We start from the raw sequence: 17,633 nt of genomic DNA, 5'->3' as shown, positions 1-17,633 counted from the left end.
CTATTTTGGACATTTCATATAAATGGAGTCATACAATATATGGTCTTTTGTGTCTGACATCTTTCACTTAGCAAAATGTTTTCAAGGTTCATCATATTGTAGCATATATTACTACTTCACTTCTTTGACTTTATATTCTTTTAAAAATAACTTTATTGAGATATAATGCACATATACAGTTCATCCATTTAAAGTGTACAGTTCAGTGGGTTTTCGTATATTCACAGATACCCAGTTAGTGATACAATCAATTCTAGAACATTTTATCACCTCGGGGAAAAAAATATACCCTTTGACTATCATCTCCCTATCCCCACCAGCCCCATTTCTACCACCAGCCCTAACAATTATCTATCTGTTTAGAGTTCCCTATTCTGTACTTTCAATAAATGAAAAATCATATAATATGTGGGATTTTGTGGCTTACTTCACTTAGCATTATATTTTCATGATTCATCAAACTTATAGTATGTATCAGTACTTTCTTTTTTATGGCTGAATTATATTCCATTATATGGATATATCACATTATTTATCAATTTATCCATTGATGGCCATTTAGATTAGTTACACATTTTAGCTACTATGGAACAACGCTGTTACAAGCATTTATGTACAAGTTTTTGTGTAAATATATGTTTGACTCCATTGGTAATATGCTGGGTCATATGGCAACTCTTATGTTGAATCATCCGGGGAATTACCACTGTTTTCTAAAGTGGCTGGCCCGTTTAACATTTGCTCCATCAGCATATGAGGATGCAAATTTCTCCATATCTTCACCAACACATATATTATCAGAACTTCATTATTCTAGCTATCTGGTGGGTAGGAAGTGGTATCTCATTGTGTGGTTTGGATTTGTATTTCCCTGGTGACTAATGATGTTGAGCATCTTTTCATATGCTTATTGGCCATTTGTATATCTTCCTTGGAGAAATATCTACCCAGATGTTTTCTCATTTTTGTTTGGGTTATTTGAATTTTTATTATGTTGTAAAACTTCATATATTCTATATAAAAGTCCCTTATCAAATGTATACATAGTTTGAAAATATTTGTGTCCTTTGATGCACAAAGGTTTTTAATTATGATGAAGTGTAATTGTATCTATTTTTGTTGATCATGTTTTGTTGTCATATCTAAGAATCTTTTGTCAAATCCAAGATCATAAAGATTTAACCCTATGTTTTTGTCTAAGAATTTTATAGTTTTAGTATATATATATATATATATATATACACATACACACACACACACTCACACACACTAGAGGCCCAGTGCACGAAATTCATGCAATGCAGGGGGGAGGGGTGTCTTTCAGACCAACCAGCACCCTCTCCAATCTGGGACCCCTTGGGAGATGTCTGACTGCCTGTTTAGCCCGATCCCACAGGCATTCGGATATCCCTTTCACAATCCAGGACTGCTGGCTCCCAACTGCTCGCCTGCCTGCCTGATTGCCCCTAACCGCTTCTGCCTGCCAGCCTGATCACCCCCTAACCACTCCCCTGCCCACCTGATTGACGCCTAACTGCTCCCTGCCAGCCCAATCATCCCCAACTGCCCTCCCCTGACAACCCGGTCACCCCCAAATGCCCTCCCCTGCATATTCCCTCTTTATTATATAGGGTTTTTTCTTTAACATATTGAACAGCCCTAACTAGTTTGGCTCAGGGGATGGAGCGTCGGCCTGCAGACTCAAGGGTCCCAGGTTCGATTCTGGTCAAGGGCATGTACCTTGGTTGGGGGCACATACCCAGTGGGGAGTGTGCAGGGGCAGCTGATCAATGTTTCTCTCTCATAGATGTTTCTAGCTCTCTATCCCTTTCCCTTCCTCTCTGTAAAAAATCAATAAAATATATTTAAAAAAAAGAGAAACATTTAAGATTTCTCCATATCTGCCTGGCTGGTGTGACTCAGTGGTTGAGACCCCAGGCTGCCTCCGGTGGGAGGGGGATTGTGCCGTGGGGGTACACGCCCCTCCCAGGCTGAGACCCCAGCCCAGGCTGCCGCCGCTGGGAGGGGGATCACGCCGTGGGGGTGCGTGCCCCTCCCAGGCTGAGACTCCAGGCTGCTGCCACTGGGAGGGATATCGCTCCGTGGGGAGTGAATTTGTTTTTGTTTTTTATAAAGGATCAGGAGGGCCTCTGGGCAGCATTCTGCCAGGCCACTTACTCTGCCGGCTCTCAGCGGCAGCCCTCCCTGAGACTGGGGGATTCCAGCGGGGCTGAGAGGACTGGGCGCAGCCATCTTATAGCTATGGGCACCACCATTTTTGATGTGGAGTGACAGTTAATTTGCATATTACTCTTTTATTAGATAGGAGATATATATATATATCTCCTATATATATTTATTTTGTTTCATTTTGAGTTGTTTTTAGGAGATATTCATTCTTTTACATGTGGCTGCCCAGTTATCCTAGCACCATTTGTTGAAAAAAATTATTCTTTCCCCAGTGAATGGTCTTGGCACTTTTTTCAAAAATTAATTTATAATAGATATATAACTTTATTTCTACAATCTTAATTCTGTTCCATTGATCTATATGGCTATTCATATGCCAGTATCACACTGTTCTGATTACTATACCTTTGTGTTTTTTTTTAATATTTTTTATTGATTTCAGAGAGGATGGGAGAGGGAAAGATAGAAACATCAATGATGAGAGCATCATTGATTGACTGCCTCCTGCACGCCCCCCCACTAGGGATTGAGCCTGCAACCTGGGCATGTGTCCTGACCAGGAATCAAACCTTGACCTCCTGGTTCATAGGTCGATACTCAACCACTGAGCCACATCAGCCGGGCTGTAACTTTGTTTTAAGTTTTGAAATTGAAAAATGTAAGCACTCCAACTTTTTATTTTTCAAATAACTTTGGTTATTTTGAATTCCATGTATTCCCATATGAATTTTAGAAGCAACTTTTTCATTTCTGCAAAAAAAGGTACTTGGGATTTTGATAGGGATTGAATTGAATATGTAGATTAATTTTAAAGTATTGCCACTCTAATAATATTAAGCTTTCAGTGCATGACAATGAGTTATCTTTCCATTTTTTAAAGTTTTCTATAATTTTTTAAGTGTATTAGTCTTGCACTTTCTTGATCACACACTTTTTTGAAACTATTGAAAATGATATTGTTTTCTTTATTAATTTTGGGGTGTTTAAGTGTTAGTATATGAAAATACAACTGAATTTTATATATTGATGTTGTATCCTGCAATTTTGCTGAATTCTTTTATTAGTTATAAAAGTTTAGTTATGTTTGTGTAGATTCTATAAGATAATGTTATGTTTTCTATGAAGAGAGAATTTTCCTTCTTCCTTTCCAATCTGGGTGCCTTTTATTCCTTTTTCTTGCTGAATTGCCCTGGCTAGAACTTTTTGTAAAGTATTAAGTAAGAAGGCAGGAGCAGAGATCCTTATAACTCTGCCTGAACCTTCATTTTCTGCTTGGACAGAGCCTGAATGTCAGCTAGAGGTGAGAGTTCAAGTTCTTTTCAGGTCTTTCCTGAACACGTGCACAGCCCTGGACATGTGAATGGCCTCTGGATTCTCTGGAATTATGTTGGAGCTTTTCAGAGCCCTAATTCCTCATAGTATGTGGATCTCTAGTTTTGCCTCTAAAGCTTTTTAGTCTCTTCCCCCCAACTCTTACCCACTGCATCAGACAGCAGTGATAAAACATTTGCCTATAGATGTTTTCAACATTATACTATTTTAGCCTTGATCAAGTTCCAAGTTAGGCAAGCTAAAGGCAGTCTTTTGAGCCAGTGTTCCAGGGAACCATGAGATAGGTCAAAACAAATAATTATTCTTTGTGAGTGAGGTGTCTTTTTCTCCCTCTAGGACCTGTACCAGGAATGCAGGCTGTTATTTTCAAGGCTATCAATGAGCTAGGGAACAGAGATGGGAAAAGTGTAAGCTAAAAAGCCATAAAGCTTACTGTTCTTAACAAGATTCAGCTGTTTTTTCTTACTTAGGCACTCTGGTTGCAACCTCCGGGTTAGTATCCAGAGTTCTGAAAAAGTTGATACTGACCATTTTTGCCACTTCATTCATTGCTTTTATGGAGGGACAGTCTTTTGAACTCCTTACTCTGCCATTTTCACTGTGAACAATTTTAATGGCAAAGTATGTTATGTTCAGAGCTGAAACTGAGGTCAGGTCAGGCTTTGCCATAGGAGCCTTGGTTAATTAGTCTTTATTTGAATCTCAGGTTTATTATAAATTGGAGTAGGGGAGGAGGAAGTAATGTTTTCTATCTCACGGAGTTATCATTAGCATCAACTCATATAATGTGTATAAGCACTTTGTAAATTGTACAATGCTATATGAATACAAATTTTTTAATTGTAAATTAGAACCAAGGCAGAATTTAAAAGTTATAAGTATCATGGAAGCAACACTTAAAGATGAAGAAATAGTCTTTCTGCAGTTCTATTGTTTTTAATTCTTAACTTTGATTGGACTACTAGTCAGTTCATTGAAAGGTTAAAAAATTCAAAGGGTAAGAAAGACAATAGAATAAAAATTGGATACCTTGACTTCCCCTCCCAGAGACCAATGATGCTACTAATGCAGGTTGTATGTCCACAGGAACTCGCAGGTGTACTAGTATATACTTCCAGAAAAAACTATGTACATACAAGCAGATATGAGTAAATGTCCTCTCCCCTTTTTTCCATGAATGATATAACACACATAAAACACTGTCCTGCATCTTGGTGCTTATTCCACATCGGTCCACAAAGCCTTCTCTGCTTCTTTTGCACGATATTTCATAGACACATCATAATTTATTTAAGCTACCCCATATTATTGAACAGTTAGATGGTGTCTAGTCTTTTGCTATTAAGAGTTTTACATCAGTGAATAAACTTGTTTTATGTCACTTCTCAAAAATGAAGTATATTTGTAGAATAAATTTGTAGATTTGGAATTGCTGGATTAAAGTACATATTTATTTTATAATTTGGTGAATATTTTCCATAAAGATTGTACCAGTTTGTACTTTCAACAGTAGCACATGCTTGTCTTTCCAACATTAATCCTAAAAACTAAATGTGTTTTATTTAGGTTACAAGTCCCAAGACTTCAAAGGTACTACAAAAATCACCCTCTTTAAGAAGAATGGTAAGAAAAAATAATAATTTCCTTTCATCTGTGATTATTAACTTCTACATAGTATTCCCTGGCTACATCCAGAATATCTGTGTATAATTTTGGTCATGATATATCCTTCAAACTTGACATTTTTATTGTAGCACAACTAAATGATGATTCAAAATGTGTGGTTAGGCATCTCCACACAAGTGGAAATTAGAAGGAAATGTGATTTTTATGATCACAGGTTCGATAATGTCAGGGGTATGGAATTTATCTTACAGAGGCTTCTGGAGAGTTGGAAGGGGCAGGACATGAAATGAACAGTGTAGCTTAAGAATACAATCTTGGCTGCAACAAAGCAGGGGCACTCTGCCCCATTCCAAGTCTAAATCTTGTATGTACGTTTTCTACCATGCTCTCCTGGTTCTGCTGGGAATGGTAGAATAGTCCTATAAAAATCGACCCTATTTTAAAATTTGTATTTGTTTTCTAGTACCACCGTAAATAACAAAGTACCACAAACTGGATGACTTACTAGTAAAACAATAGGAATTCACTCCCCACATTTCTGGAGTCTAAAAGTCCAAAATCAAGGAGTTGGTTTGGTTGATTTCTTCTGAGGGCCATGAAACCAGAACCTATTCTTGACTTCATTTCTAGATTTTCATAATGCCAACAGTATTTGACATTCCTTAGCTTGTCGGTGCATTCCAATCTCTGCCTCTGCCTTTATATGCGTTCATCCTGTTTATGTGTCCCTGTCTCTTCTTCTCTTATAAGGACACCAGTCACACTGGGTTAAGGGCCTACCCTACTCTGGTATGAGCTCATCTTAGCTATTATATCTTCAATGACCCTATAAAGAAGGTCATATTCTCAGGTATTGGGGGTGAGGACTTCAACATACCTTTGTGGGGAATGCAATTTAATACATAATATCCCTTCTAGGGTAAATATTGAATCAGTTCACATAAATCTACATCAACAATTTCACCTTTTGAGAACATACAGATTTACCTGAGGAGTAGCCAGACCCTCAAACAAATAGAAATTTGTTTCTATTCATCTCTAGTTAGAGAATTAATCATTAAAACACTCAAAATTTTTTGAAACAAAGAAATTTTCCAGTCAATCCTGACAAAACAGAAATTTCTATTAATTAGAGAGCAACATTTTTTAATATTTCATTTAGATGGGAGTTTCAGAGTCCCCAAGCCAATTCTATTACATAAAAGCAGAGACATTCTGTTTCCCAGTAGCAGTCCATGTCTGCCCTTCACAGTGTTATTAGCACAAGTGGAGGGATCAAGTCTCAAGTGTACATCTGGAGTTAACTTTGGGCTGACTAAAGCAAATGGATATTTAAAAAGTCATATTTCCTAGTTGATCCTTGACTTTTTCAGGTTGATATTAAAATACATTGAAATATAGAACTCTGCTTACAGTAGGCTTATTTAGAATATTGTTCAAGGAAATGCAGTAATAGAAACTTTAGGTTTTTTGTTATAACTCAGTTCTACTCCTCTCATGATTTTTAAGGCATATATGACCTAAGCTTATGGTGACAGTAAAATTCCAGGTTAAGTGTTGTCGAATCTCCAGTTAAAAAGAAAGCAGTGTTTCATTCTGGTTAAATATTAGTCATGTTTACCTGTTTTTCTAGTTCAGAGTGCCACTGGTTTTTATATCTCTTGAGTGTAATCATTGAACTGATTGATGTTCATCCTAGTTTGACAGAATGTACTGAATTTTTCCTCATTGTCAGTCTGATGTGCCAGAAGGCGTCATAAGGGTCCATGCTCCACGTCTCTCGAAGGTTTCCATGGCCATTCAGCTCAGTAGTCAAACCAAAGCCAAAGACATACTGGCAAAATTTCAATATGAGAGCAGGTGAGTAAATGTGAATAAAGGTCTCTGTACAAAGATGATGAATTTTTATCAGAGAGTAACTTTCCAGGAATTTACAAATTTGGCCTTTTTGAAAAATTAGAACCAGTTGCTTTGGAAACTACCAATAAGTGAAAAGTCAAAAGCAGAATAAGAAGTTAGTAGGCCAGAGAATTGTCAGTAACAGAAGTTTTGGTTTATTTAAAGGAATTTCTACAAGTGAGATTCTTTATTTTCTTTTTTTTAATTATAATTAGCATATAACATATTCATTTCTGGCATATAGCAAAATAATTTGAGAGTTTTATATATTGCAAAATTATCAGCACAATAAGTCTAGTTAATATTTGTCACTGTACATAGTTACATTTTTTCTTGTAATGAAAACTTAAGATCTCTCTTAGTAACTTTCAAATATACCATCATGTTGTACGTTTTATCACCATGACTTATTTATTTTATAATTGGAAGTTTGTACCCCCTTCACCCATTCCCCCTACCCCACTCCCTTACCTTGGCAATTACCAATCTTTTCTCTATATCTGTGAGACTGTTTTTCTGTTGTGGTGTAACACCGGTGGTCTTGATCCGGCATCTAGAAGGGTTCAGGAACCTGGAGAAGGTGCTGTGCATAAATTAATCAAGAGTCCAGAGACGAAACATAATTTTGAAAGGCATCATGGGGAGTCAGAGAAGACTTAGCTAAAGGAACTAAGTTCTCCTTGTCTCAGGACCCCTTGCTTTTTATTAACACAATTTGTCCTAAGGCAAAGTGGAGATATATAGGGTTAGGTACAGAATCCATTGTCGGAATGGGGAATTGCCTGCGGCTATTCAGGTGTTTGGCCAGTAGGAAGCAATAACATGTAGATTAAGATGCCCTGAGCTGTCTGGCAGCAAGCAATCATCCTTTTCAGGTTTGGGGAAATGCCTTTAGCCATTCCCAACAGGCAATAACATATGTGACTCAGCCCTTGTTGAGTCCCCAAGTTCCATCAATCTTTTGATGAAACTCTTGCAATTATGACATGCTGGAATTGGCTTCCGGCAGTGGTGGAGGTTTTGTTTTGTATTTTTAGATTCCACATATAAGTGAGATTATATGCTATTTGTCTTTCTCTGTATAACTTATTTCACTTAGCATAATGCCCTGAAGCTCCCATCCATGTTTTTATTGCAAATAGCAAGGTATCATTTTTGTGGTTGAATAATATTCCATTATATATATCACATTTTCTTTATCCATTTATCCATCAATGGACACTTAGGTTGTTTCCATATTTTGGCTATTGTAAATAATGCTGAAAAGTTCATTTTTTAGATATGGAAGCTGTTTACATGATGTATACACTTTTTGCATGATTAGTACTATGTAAGTTCATACATATAAAGCTTACATTAAAAAGAAGAAGAGTAGACAGAAGCCAACAGGAACCCCAAACATTTACTCCTTTCTGCTGCTGGCCCTGACACCTACAACACTGTTAATAGTTTCCCCTGAGCAATAATAGAGGGACTTGAAATTCCATTCGAGGGACTTGGGCATCCAATAGATTTCTACTTACAGAGTTGTTTCTATATGCTCATGTATACCTTTTGTAGAAAGAAATTTTGGACATCCATGAGCCAAAAACAAAGCAAACAAAACAAAACAAAACAAAACAAAAAAACAACCCAGAAATGACCCTTGATTTAAACCTCACATTTTATACAAAAATTAACCCAAAATGGATAACAAAATTAAGTGTAAAACATAAAAACTTTTGGAAAATTGCTTACAACAAAACTTTTGTGATATAAAGCTAGTGAAGAATTCTTAGACTTAACATTGAAAGCATGATCCATAAGAGATAAAAATTTATAAATTAGACTTTAGCAAAATTGAAATATACACTGAAAGAACCAATAAAAATGATGAAAAGACAAGCTAAAGACTTGAAGAAAGTATCTACAAACCACATATTCAAAAAGGTCTAGTATCTAGAATATGTAAAGAACACTCAAACTCAACAGTAAAAACAAACAACAAAAATCAATACAAATTGATTTTTATTGTTTGCTCCTTTTTATCACCAGAAAGGATATGCAGATGACAAATTTGCACATGAAAAAACGTTCAGTATCTTTAATCATTAGATACCTATAAGAATGGCTAAAATAAAAAAAATATCGATAATACCAAATAATGGCAAAAACATAGAGAAACTTGATTACTCATGCATTGCTGATGGGAATGTGAAATGGTACAAGTCATTCTGTAAAACAGTTTGATAGTTTCTTATACAACATGTGAACCCAGCATTTACACTCCTGGGCATTTATCTCAAAGAAATTAAGACCATGTTCCCACAAAGTGCTGTGTACAAATGCTTATAGCAGCTTCTTTATAATAATAAACTGGAAAAAACCCAGGTGTTTTCTAACAGGCAAATGACTAAACGAACTACAGTACGTACATACCATGGTATGCTACTCAGCAATAAAAGTCAGCAACTTGGATGAATATCCAGGGATTTTTTACCCATGTAAAAAAGCTAATACAAAAGAATTCTATACTGTACATTTCCATTTCCATAACATTTTCAAGTGACAAATTTATAGAAATGTAGATAGAGGGATAGCGGATGGGGTTATGGATAGGGACAGGAAGAGAGAGTGGGGGTGACTATAAAGGGGAAAGGAAGGATCTCCTGGTGATGGAAATGTACTCTCTTTTTTGTTGTTGTTGTTAATCCTCACCCAAGGATATTTTTTCCATTGATTTTTAGAGAGAGTAGAAGGGAAGGAGGGAGAGAGACAGAGAGAAACATCAGTGTTAGACACATGGATTGGTTGCCTCCCACCCCAACTGGGGATTGAACCTGCAACCTAGATACTTGCCCTTGACCTGGAATTGAACCTGTGACCTTTAGATGTGTGGGCTGATGCTCTAACTGCTGAGCAGCACTGGCCAGGGCATATTCTATATCTTGACTGAATCACTTAGCATCATGGTTGTGATATTGCACTAGTCTTTAAATACTTTTTCTTTAGAGGAAACTGGATAAAGGACACATAGGATCTGTCTGTATTATTTCTTCCAACTACATGCAAATTTACTATTATATCAAAATGTTTAATTAAACAAACAAATGAGAACGTACATATTCTTCCTCACTGTAGAGTGAGAACAATATTTTTGAAGAAATCAAGCTGAAAGTCATTCCTGAAGTGGGGTAGAGATCAGAAATGGTCTTTCCAGACTCTTCTACCCCAGCATTCTAGTCTGGTGTAGAAAAATGTCATTGGGCAATCATTTTCTCTGACTTGCTTTTATTATAAGGCAAAGTCATGCAATGAAATGTTAGACAGTAGCAAAGCATTAATTAGCCAAGCTTAGAAATGTGACATGGGCTGAGGAGAGAATCCCATTCATTTTTTGGCAAACATGGAAATGAAACCTGACTTTTTTTGAACTAAGAGTGATGGGACCAATGACTAGGCATAATGAAGCACCCAGCTGCTCCTTGGCCAGTGGGATATGTCGGTAGCAGTTACCTCCCTTAAGTGGAGCTGACAGTGTGGATAAATGGGCCCCAGTTGCTGTGGAAAGCCCCGTAGCATCCATCCTCTCTGTGCTTCAGATGCTTGTCTGTGTCAAACAAAAAGTTGTTTTTATCATAACTTCTGTCATAATGATTTGTGGGGTGTGTTTCACTCAAGGCAGAATAAATTGTTTGTTGCCATGGTTATTTAATCTACAGATTAACCTCTGATTATGAAAGGGTTAAATTTATGTTGCTTTCTCTTTTTTTCAGTCATGGTTCTTCAGAATGCATTAAAATTCAGAACCAAAGGTTATATGAAATTGGAGGAAATATAGGTAAGGATTCTTTAACATTTTCACTCCTAAATTCTCTGATTACTCTAAAAGAAATATGATACTATTATTATAAAAGTATATTTTATAAGTTTCTTAGATATAAACTCAAAATGAGTGACTTTTTGATTTTTTAATCTCATGTAAAAACAGTATGACTTTCCTAAAATATTTTCAGAGTTTAAATGTGAATATTTTAGTTTATGTAGAGTAGACTTTTGGATCTTTTAAATGTGCCTCAAAGTTGGAAAATCTCTTTCTGGAGATTCATGAAAAACAAAGGAAAGAACATCATGGAACATTTATTTAACTGCCCTATTTTCACTAGTAGCCCAACTTCATTCTTCCTGTTTCCCTGACGGTGAAAAAGGAATTTAAAGAAAATTCCCTCTACTTTCTTTTGTGCCCATATCTTCTGTGTCTGTGTCTTCTGCTTGCCTTCCTCCCAGTCCAGAGGAAATATCTGTGCTCCTATTTAAGACCAACTCTTCCACTCATGTCTCACTTTATGTCCACCCTGCCCAGTTAGGACCTTGATCCAGGTATTCCCCCATTCTCTCTTGTATCATCAACTTTCCCTCCAACTGCATCATTTCTATCTACATAAAAATTTGGTAATGTCTCTCATTTTTTAAATTTGGTTTTTATTGATTTGAGAGACAGAGGAAGGGAGGAAGGGAGGGAGGGAGGGAGGGAGGGAGGGAGAGAGAGAGAGAGAGAGAGAGAGACAGACAGACAGACATGGATGAGAAACATCATGGATGGGCTGCCTCCTGCATTCCTCCTTTCTGGGGATCAAGCCCACAACCCAGGCATGTTCCCTGACCAGGAATAGAGCCGCCAACCTTTAGTGCATGCCCTAAACCACACCAGCCAGGGCATGTCTCTCATTTTTACAAAATTCTCTCTTGACCCCCTTCCAGTCAATGCCCATTTTTGTTCTACTTTACAGCAAAAACTCCTAGAATCAGTTGTCTAAACTTCCATTTCTTCCTCTTGTTCACTCTTGAAACCACTCCAGTCAAGCTTTAGCTTTCAACACTTAAATCAAAATTGCTCTCTTGTCTAGGTCACCGGAGAACTCTTACCTTGTGAAATCCAACAATTCAGCCTGTCTTTATAACTGCCTGAGTTGATCTTTCCCTTCTTTAAAAAACATTTTCATCTGGTCTCAAGGACAACCTAAGCTTCTGGCTTCCCTCCCACTATGCTGGCTACTCACGGATGTCTTGTGCCCATTACTTATCCTCTCAGCCTCTTAAGATTGGAGAGGTGTAGGGTTCTGTCCTTCCACCTCTTCTTTATCTACACTTAACTTTCTTGGGGAGCTCAGTTTATCTCATTGCTTTGAATACACCTGTATGTTGATGCCTCTCACATTTACATCCAGACTTTCCCTCAAACACCAACCTTGTCTGTTCAATCACTGGGCACACTCTGCTTTGAGTCTTTGCATTTGCTGACGTTTGCCTAGAACTCTCTCAGATTGTTCATTCCTTGCTCCCTTTGCTCATGCAGGCCTTTGGTGAATATCACCTTTTCAATGAGACCTTCCTGGATTATATCTTCACTATGTTCCTTCCGCGCTTGGTTGTTCTCTAATGTTCTCATCACCACCAGACTTGCTTTACTTTATACTAGCTTATTTGCTGGTTGACTTTACCACTTTTAGAATGTAAGCATGCATAGGGCAAGTACTTTTGACTGATGCATTGCTGTAGCCCCAGCCCGAGAATTGTTTATGGAACATAATAACTCTCAATAAAGTATTCGATAAATGAATGACTCAAGCAAGCAGTCAGATCTTGGTAGGTTTGCCTGAGACTTTAATATGCATTTCAAACACATTGTATATAAAAATTTTCACATGTATTTTATCACATAGAATGATCTTTTTGTTATTTCCAGATCTTCTGCCTATGGGCATTGTATCCATCATAAAGAAATTAAAATGAACTTGCTTTTTAATCTTCTCTATTCCTGGTCAAGTTACTACCTATAAAACCATTAGAGGACATGTATTACATTACAAATGATCATTTTATACCTGAAACAAGTCCTTGCCATATATTTGCTAATAGATGTGGTGAATCTAGGAAACATTTTGCCTGTGGTGATATGTCTGTATTTTCCACAATTTCGCATGGGATTTATTTTTAAGTACTTAACAGCCAGGAAGAAACAAAGAAAGAAAGGAGGGAAGGAAGGAAGACAGGCAAGCTTTGATAAGAATCTTTAAAATGTATCTACAGTCATGTTTTTGGTCAACAATTGACTGCATATATGATGGTGGTCCCATTAGATTATATTGGAGCAGGAAAATTCTTACTGCCTAGTGACATTGTAGCTGTCATATATAGCAGAACACATTAGTCACTTATTTGTGGTGATGCCAGTGCTGCCAGTCATATAAAAACATAGCACATATAATTACAGCATTGGGCTATACTTTCTAGATTTGTGTAAGTACACTGACGTTTGCCATCTAAATTTTTTGTCTCATTATATATTTTAATTGTTTATTGCTTGTCCAATGATCAGTAAGGGCCTGGAAGTATTTAATAACTAACGTACTCAACTCTAAAAACAATAAGGAAAGTGCTTAGTGTACTTACTTTTGGCTAAGAGAACTATATTAGCCTTATTGAAATCTTACAATAAGTGTTCACTCTTAAAAACATGCTCTGATTTTCTCTTTCCTTAGGACAGCATTGCTTGGATCCAGATGCTTACATATTGGATGTATATCATGTAAATCCTCAAGCAGAATGGGTCATTAAACCCCAATCAAATTTTTGAAATACCCTCAAGATGGCAGCTGTTATGTTTAATATGCCAAGAAAATTCTACATTAAGTAGGGGGGAAAAAAGGCTGCTTTTGACATGTTTGTTCCTATAACCCTCGTGGTGTTTCTCAGCCCAAGTGGTGTCTCCCAGCATTGTCAGCGTGAACTATGGAAGAGGATATGGTTAACCATTTGAACTAAAGCTTTCTCATGACAGTTCCTTTTAAGAGTGCAAGTAAGAGGTCATGATCCTTCTGAAGAGAGACCAATCGAGAACAGGAATTCTGATCATTTCTAGTATGTTGGCTACAGCAGAAATAAACTTGATCCTGTAGCTAAGGATAAGAAACACTTCTCTGTGTAGCAAATGCTACCAAACACAAGAGGTGGAAAAAAAGACTTTTTTATACTTATGCTATATATACATATATTGTCCTGTTCAAGCAAGAATGCCAGAAATATCAGTAACGTCCACTCTATAAAATAATTCAGCTCTACTTTCCAATAGAATCAGTTTCTAAAGTTACACATACACTATTTATGCTCTGACTTACTCATGAATTGGAGAAGGAGAAACTTCTGTGTAAAGACACTGTACTATTATGTACGTTGTACTGTATCATGATAATCAGCATTCTGGTGCAAATGAACATTTCTTTTTCTTGGACTGGTGAAAATTTACATTTATAAAGCTTATTCCCTTATGAGCACAGGGCCCCCTAGGCAAGCTTAGTTTGACAAAGGGTATTCTTGTGTTTTCATAACCTTCTGTGTAGTCAGAAGTCACAGAGCCTCTATTTTTCTCATCATGATTATGGTGCTCAATGAATAGCTTTCCATGTGCCAGGCATTGATTTCCTTTTCTGATCAAACATATCACTTTTTATATTTTACAACTGTAGATAGTCACTTCTGCAACCCCCATTTAAAAATACAGAACTGCCTTTATCCAAGAGTGCTTAAAAATACCGTTACATTCAGATTTTCATGCTGTAAAAGCAGGTTTTGTTTCTGTTCATCAATCATAGTCATGGCCAAGCACTGGGGATTAGCATCAGGTTTTAAAATCAGATGCATATTTTGTAAGCGGAAAACTGTCTCGCTATCAAGATCCTGTGGAGCCATTTTCAGACCTGAAATTGATAAGAACACACAGTCCCCATGATTGTAATTGAAAGCAAATCTAAAATATGCAGAAGGGTCAGACAGCTCTGCCTTTCATCTTGAGAATGCAGATATAGTCCTTCTGGGGTGAGCTAGAAATGGGGCCGACGTCTCATTTATCCCACATGCCTTGGATTAGAATCCACAGATTGGTATTTTGTTGACTTTGTATCAGTTTTAATGAGCTTTGACACTCAAATGACTCTCTTGCAGTTCAAACAAGAGACAAAATTGCTCACAATTGCAGAAAACATATCTGCTTACCAAGTCTCAAAACATAATGTGATAATAATTAAAGCCCACATATACAAGAAATTTTTATATGCTGCATTATGCCTTGATGTCTATAAAAACATTGCTTTTATTCAACATGTAGATAATTCAGTTTCTGGTCACTAAGATTTTGTTACATTTTTGTAGAAAACTCAAATATCTATTCATTTTATTTGTTTGAGAATTCTCATTTCCTTTTCCTGAAAACACATTAGGAAAGAAGCGTGTTCTGTAAGTTTAGACTTACATTTCATTAGCTTTTGGTATGTGGGTAATTGATGACATATGAGTTTACATAATGAATTTCAAGAGTCTGAAAAAATGCTTTTATCATTTTTGCAATTTAAACAACAGGAATAAACATTTCACTTTATGTTGTTGCTAAGTTCCAAGACATAAGATGGCAGTAATATATGCCTACACACATGGAAGAAATTCTTCAAATTAACTACCTTACACTTCTATGTATATATGAAAATAATGATTGATTTATCTCATTGTATTTCTTATCATTTAGAATAAATTGTTTATATAGAAAATTCATGAATCTAGTCATTCAGTTTTTTATTTAGGAATTTTCATTTCTTTTGACTGAAAATACATTAGAACCTATACATAAGTTCTAAGGATTTCAAGATTTACCTCACTTGTCATCAGTTTTAAATAAATGGCTAACAGATGACAGGTAAAAACAGTAAGTTTCTGAATTTCTTAGCCACTTTGTGTGTTTTCACAGGAAAGAGACTTAACTGAGTCAATTACTTTAAATTAATCACTCTAATGTATTCAAGGATGTGTGACAACTTTCAAATAACTATTATATAGAAGGCCATGTCAATACCAATAGCATTATCCAATGATAACTTTTATTCTTAGTCATAGGGTTAACTGATTAGAGAAGAATTTTCAGTAAACACACAGACGAATTTTATGTGAATAAAGAGGGTTTTGTTTTTTGGGGGTTTTTGGTTTTGTTTTTTTTACTAATTTTAACTTTAAAGAATAAACAAACCTTTACAATTGAAGTTTAAAAATGCATGCCACCTAAGTATTGAAAAACTATTCTTGCCTTATCAAGAGTTGTTTTAAAATAGTTATGGCAATCTGTAAAAATGAATAGTATTATTTGCAAACAAAAGCCATCAGACTGGGCTTTTAAATTCTGTTTTTAATACCTTCATACCCCACCTCACCCCTACTGCCCTTGGTGTACAGTTAGGAAAATAATATCCAGGAAAGAACTAGAGAAAATTAACATTTTAGGAACACTTACTCATTTAAAAAAAAAAAAAAAAAAAAAACTAGAACTGGCTCACTTTGTCCTTTATTCTGCAAAAGAGAATCCCTTTGCTAAGCAGCTCACTTGGGGATATAATTTTTGGAGTGAATGACCTTCAAACAAACTGGAATGTTCATTTCTTTATAATGTATACACAGTATAAACTACCTCACTTGCCTTTCTTGGGAAAAAATTAATGGACTTTAACAACTTTTGTTACAAACTGTCCCTGAGTCTTATTATTTGTCACTTCAGTTAGCTTTCAGTGTACACTTAATAATATACATTTAATAATGTAAAATATTTTTAGCAAAAGCTTGAAGCCAAAAATACTCTGTAACTGTCATCTGGTATGCTTTGAGAGAGTTCCTGTCCCTTGGTCATTGTCTTGTGTGTTTAACCGTACTGGGATGCAGGTTTTCAAGTGTAGGGATTAATAGTCATCTCTTCTTGCAGGCATTTTTCAACTGCTCTTCCTCTATCGCAAATGACTGAAAAGTAGGATTAGATTAACATGACCCTTCTTTTATCATGCATATTTCAACTATTTTTCACAAATGTATCACATGCCTGAAAGATTATAAATTGTAGGATTGAATAGTTCCTAGTTTCTGATAGGCATTTTCAACTCTTCTCCATAAATATATCACTTAATAAAAAATTATATAACATGGATTGAAATGTTTCTTTCAAGCATTTTCAGTAGGTTTACATACATATGCGCCTTAACTTTAAAATAACATGTTTTCTTTCAGGCATTTTTCAACTATTTTCTAAAACTGTGATTTAATTGAAAAATGGTATGTCACAAGGAATGCCAATGTTTTATGTTGTCTCCCACCTTAAAAGTTAATGATTCTTTTGTCCCATCAGCTTTTGTTGTTCAGTATAATATGTATGTTGCATTTTATTGATGAAAATAAAAATAAAAAATAAAAGCATTGCTATGAGAATTCTTATATTTAACTACTCTGCGGCCACCATGGTGCTGATGAAAGAACAGGAGCTTGAACATCGGGAGGTTTGTGTCTGAGCCCTGTAAGTCTCTGTCACTTATTAGCCAGGTGGTGGTCTTGTTCAGAATCCACATGTACACCTCGGTCATGGTGGGTGGTTGTGGGTAGGGGATAGATTGAATAAGTAAGCACTATTTCCCAAATTTGATGTTCTGTCTGCACAAGCTTTTAGTAGGAGCTTAAATTTTTCTTATAGAAGAGACATTTGACAAAGTTCAATACCCATTTGTGAATTTTTATAAAATTAAACA

The 17,633-nt window shown here is 36.1% G+C and overlaps 1 protein-coding gene across 1 annotated transcript in view; it reads left to right on the top strand.

Moving 5' to 3' along the window:
- Nucleotides 1–16,366, top strand: part of ARHGAP28 (Rho GTPase activating protein 28) — a 141,497-nt gene extending 125,131 nt beyond the window's left edge. The window contains exons 14-17 of the mRNA XM_080683466.1: nucleotides 5,089–5,145; nucleotides 6,884–7,008; nucleotides 10,803–10,867; nucleotides 13,569–16,366. Coding sequence (XP_080539592.1) covers nucleotides 5,089–5,145; nucleotides 6,884–7,008; nucleotides 10,803–10,867; nucleotides 13,569–13,663 — 342 coding nt within the window. The 3' untranslated portion in view covers nucleotides 13,664–16,366. The remainder of the gene's footprint in view (nucleotides 1–5,088; nucleotides 5,146–6,883; nucleotides 7,009–10,802; nucleotides 10,868–13,568) is intronic.
- Nucleotides 16,367–17,633: the final 1,267 nt, after the last annotated feature.

This window comes from Plecotus auritus (assembly GCF_963455305.1).
Source record: "Plecotus auritus genome assembly, chromosome: 8".
NCBI lineage: Eukaryota > Metazoa > Chordata > Mammalia > Chiroptera > Vespertilionidae > Plecotus > Plecotus auritus.
Note: the sequence above shows the minus strand (reverse complement) of the source record. Positions and strands in the feature narration are given on the sequence as shown.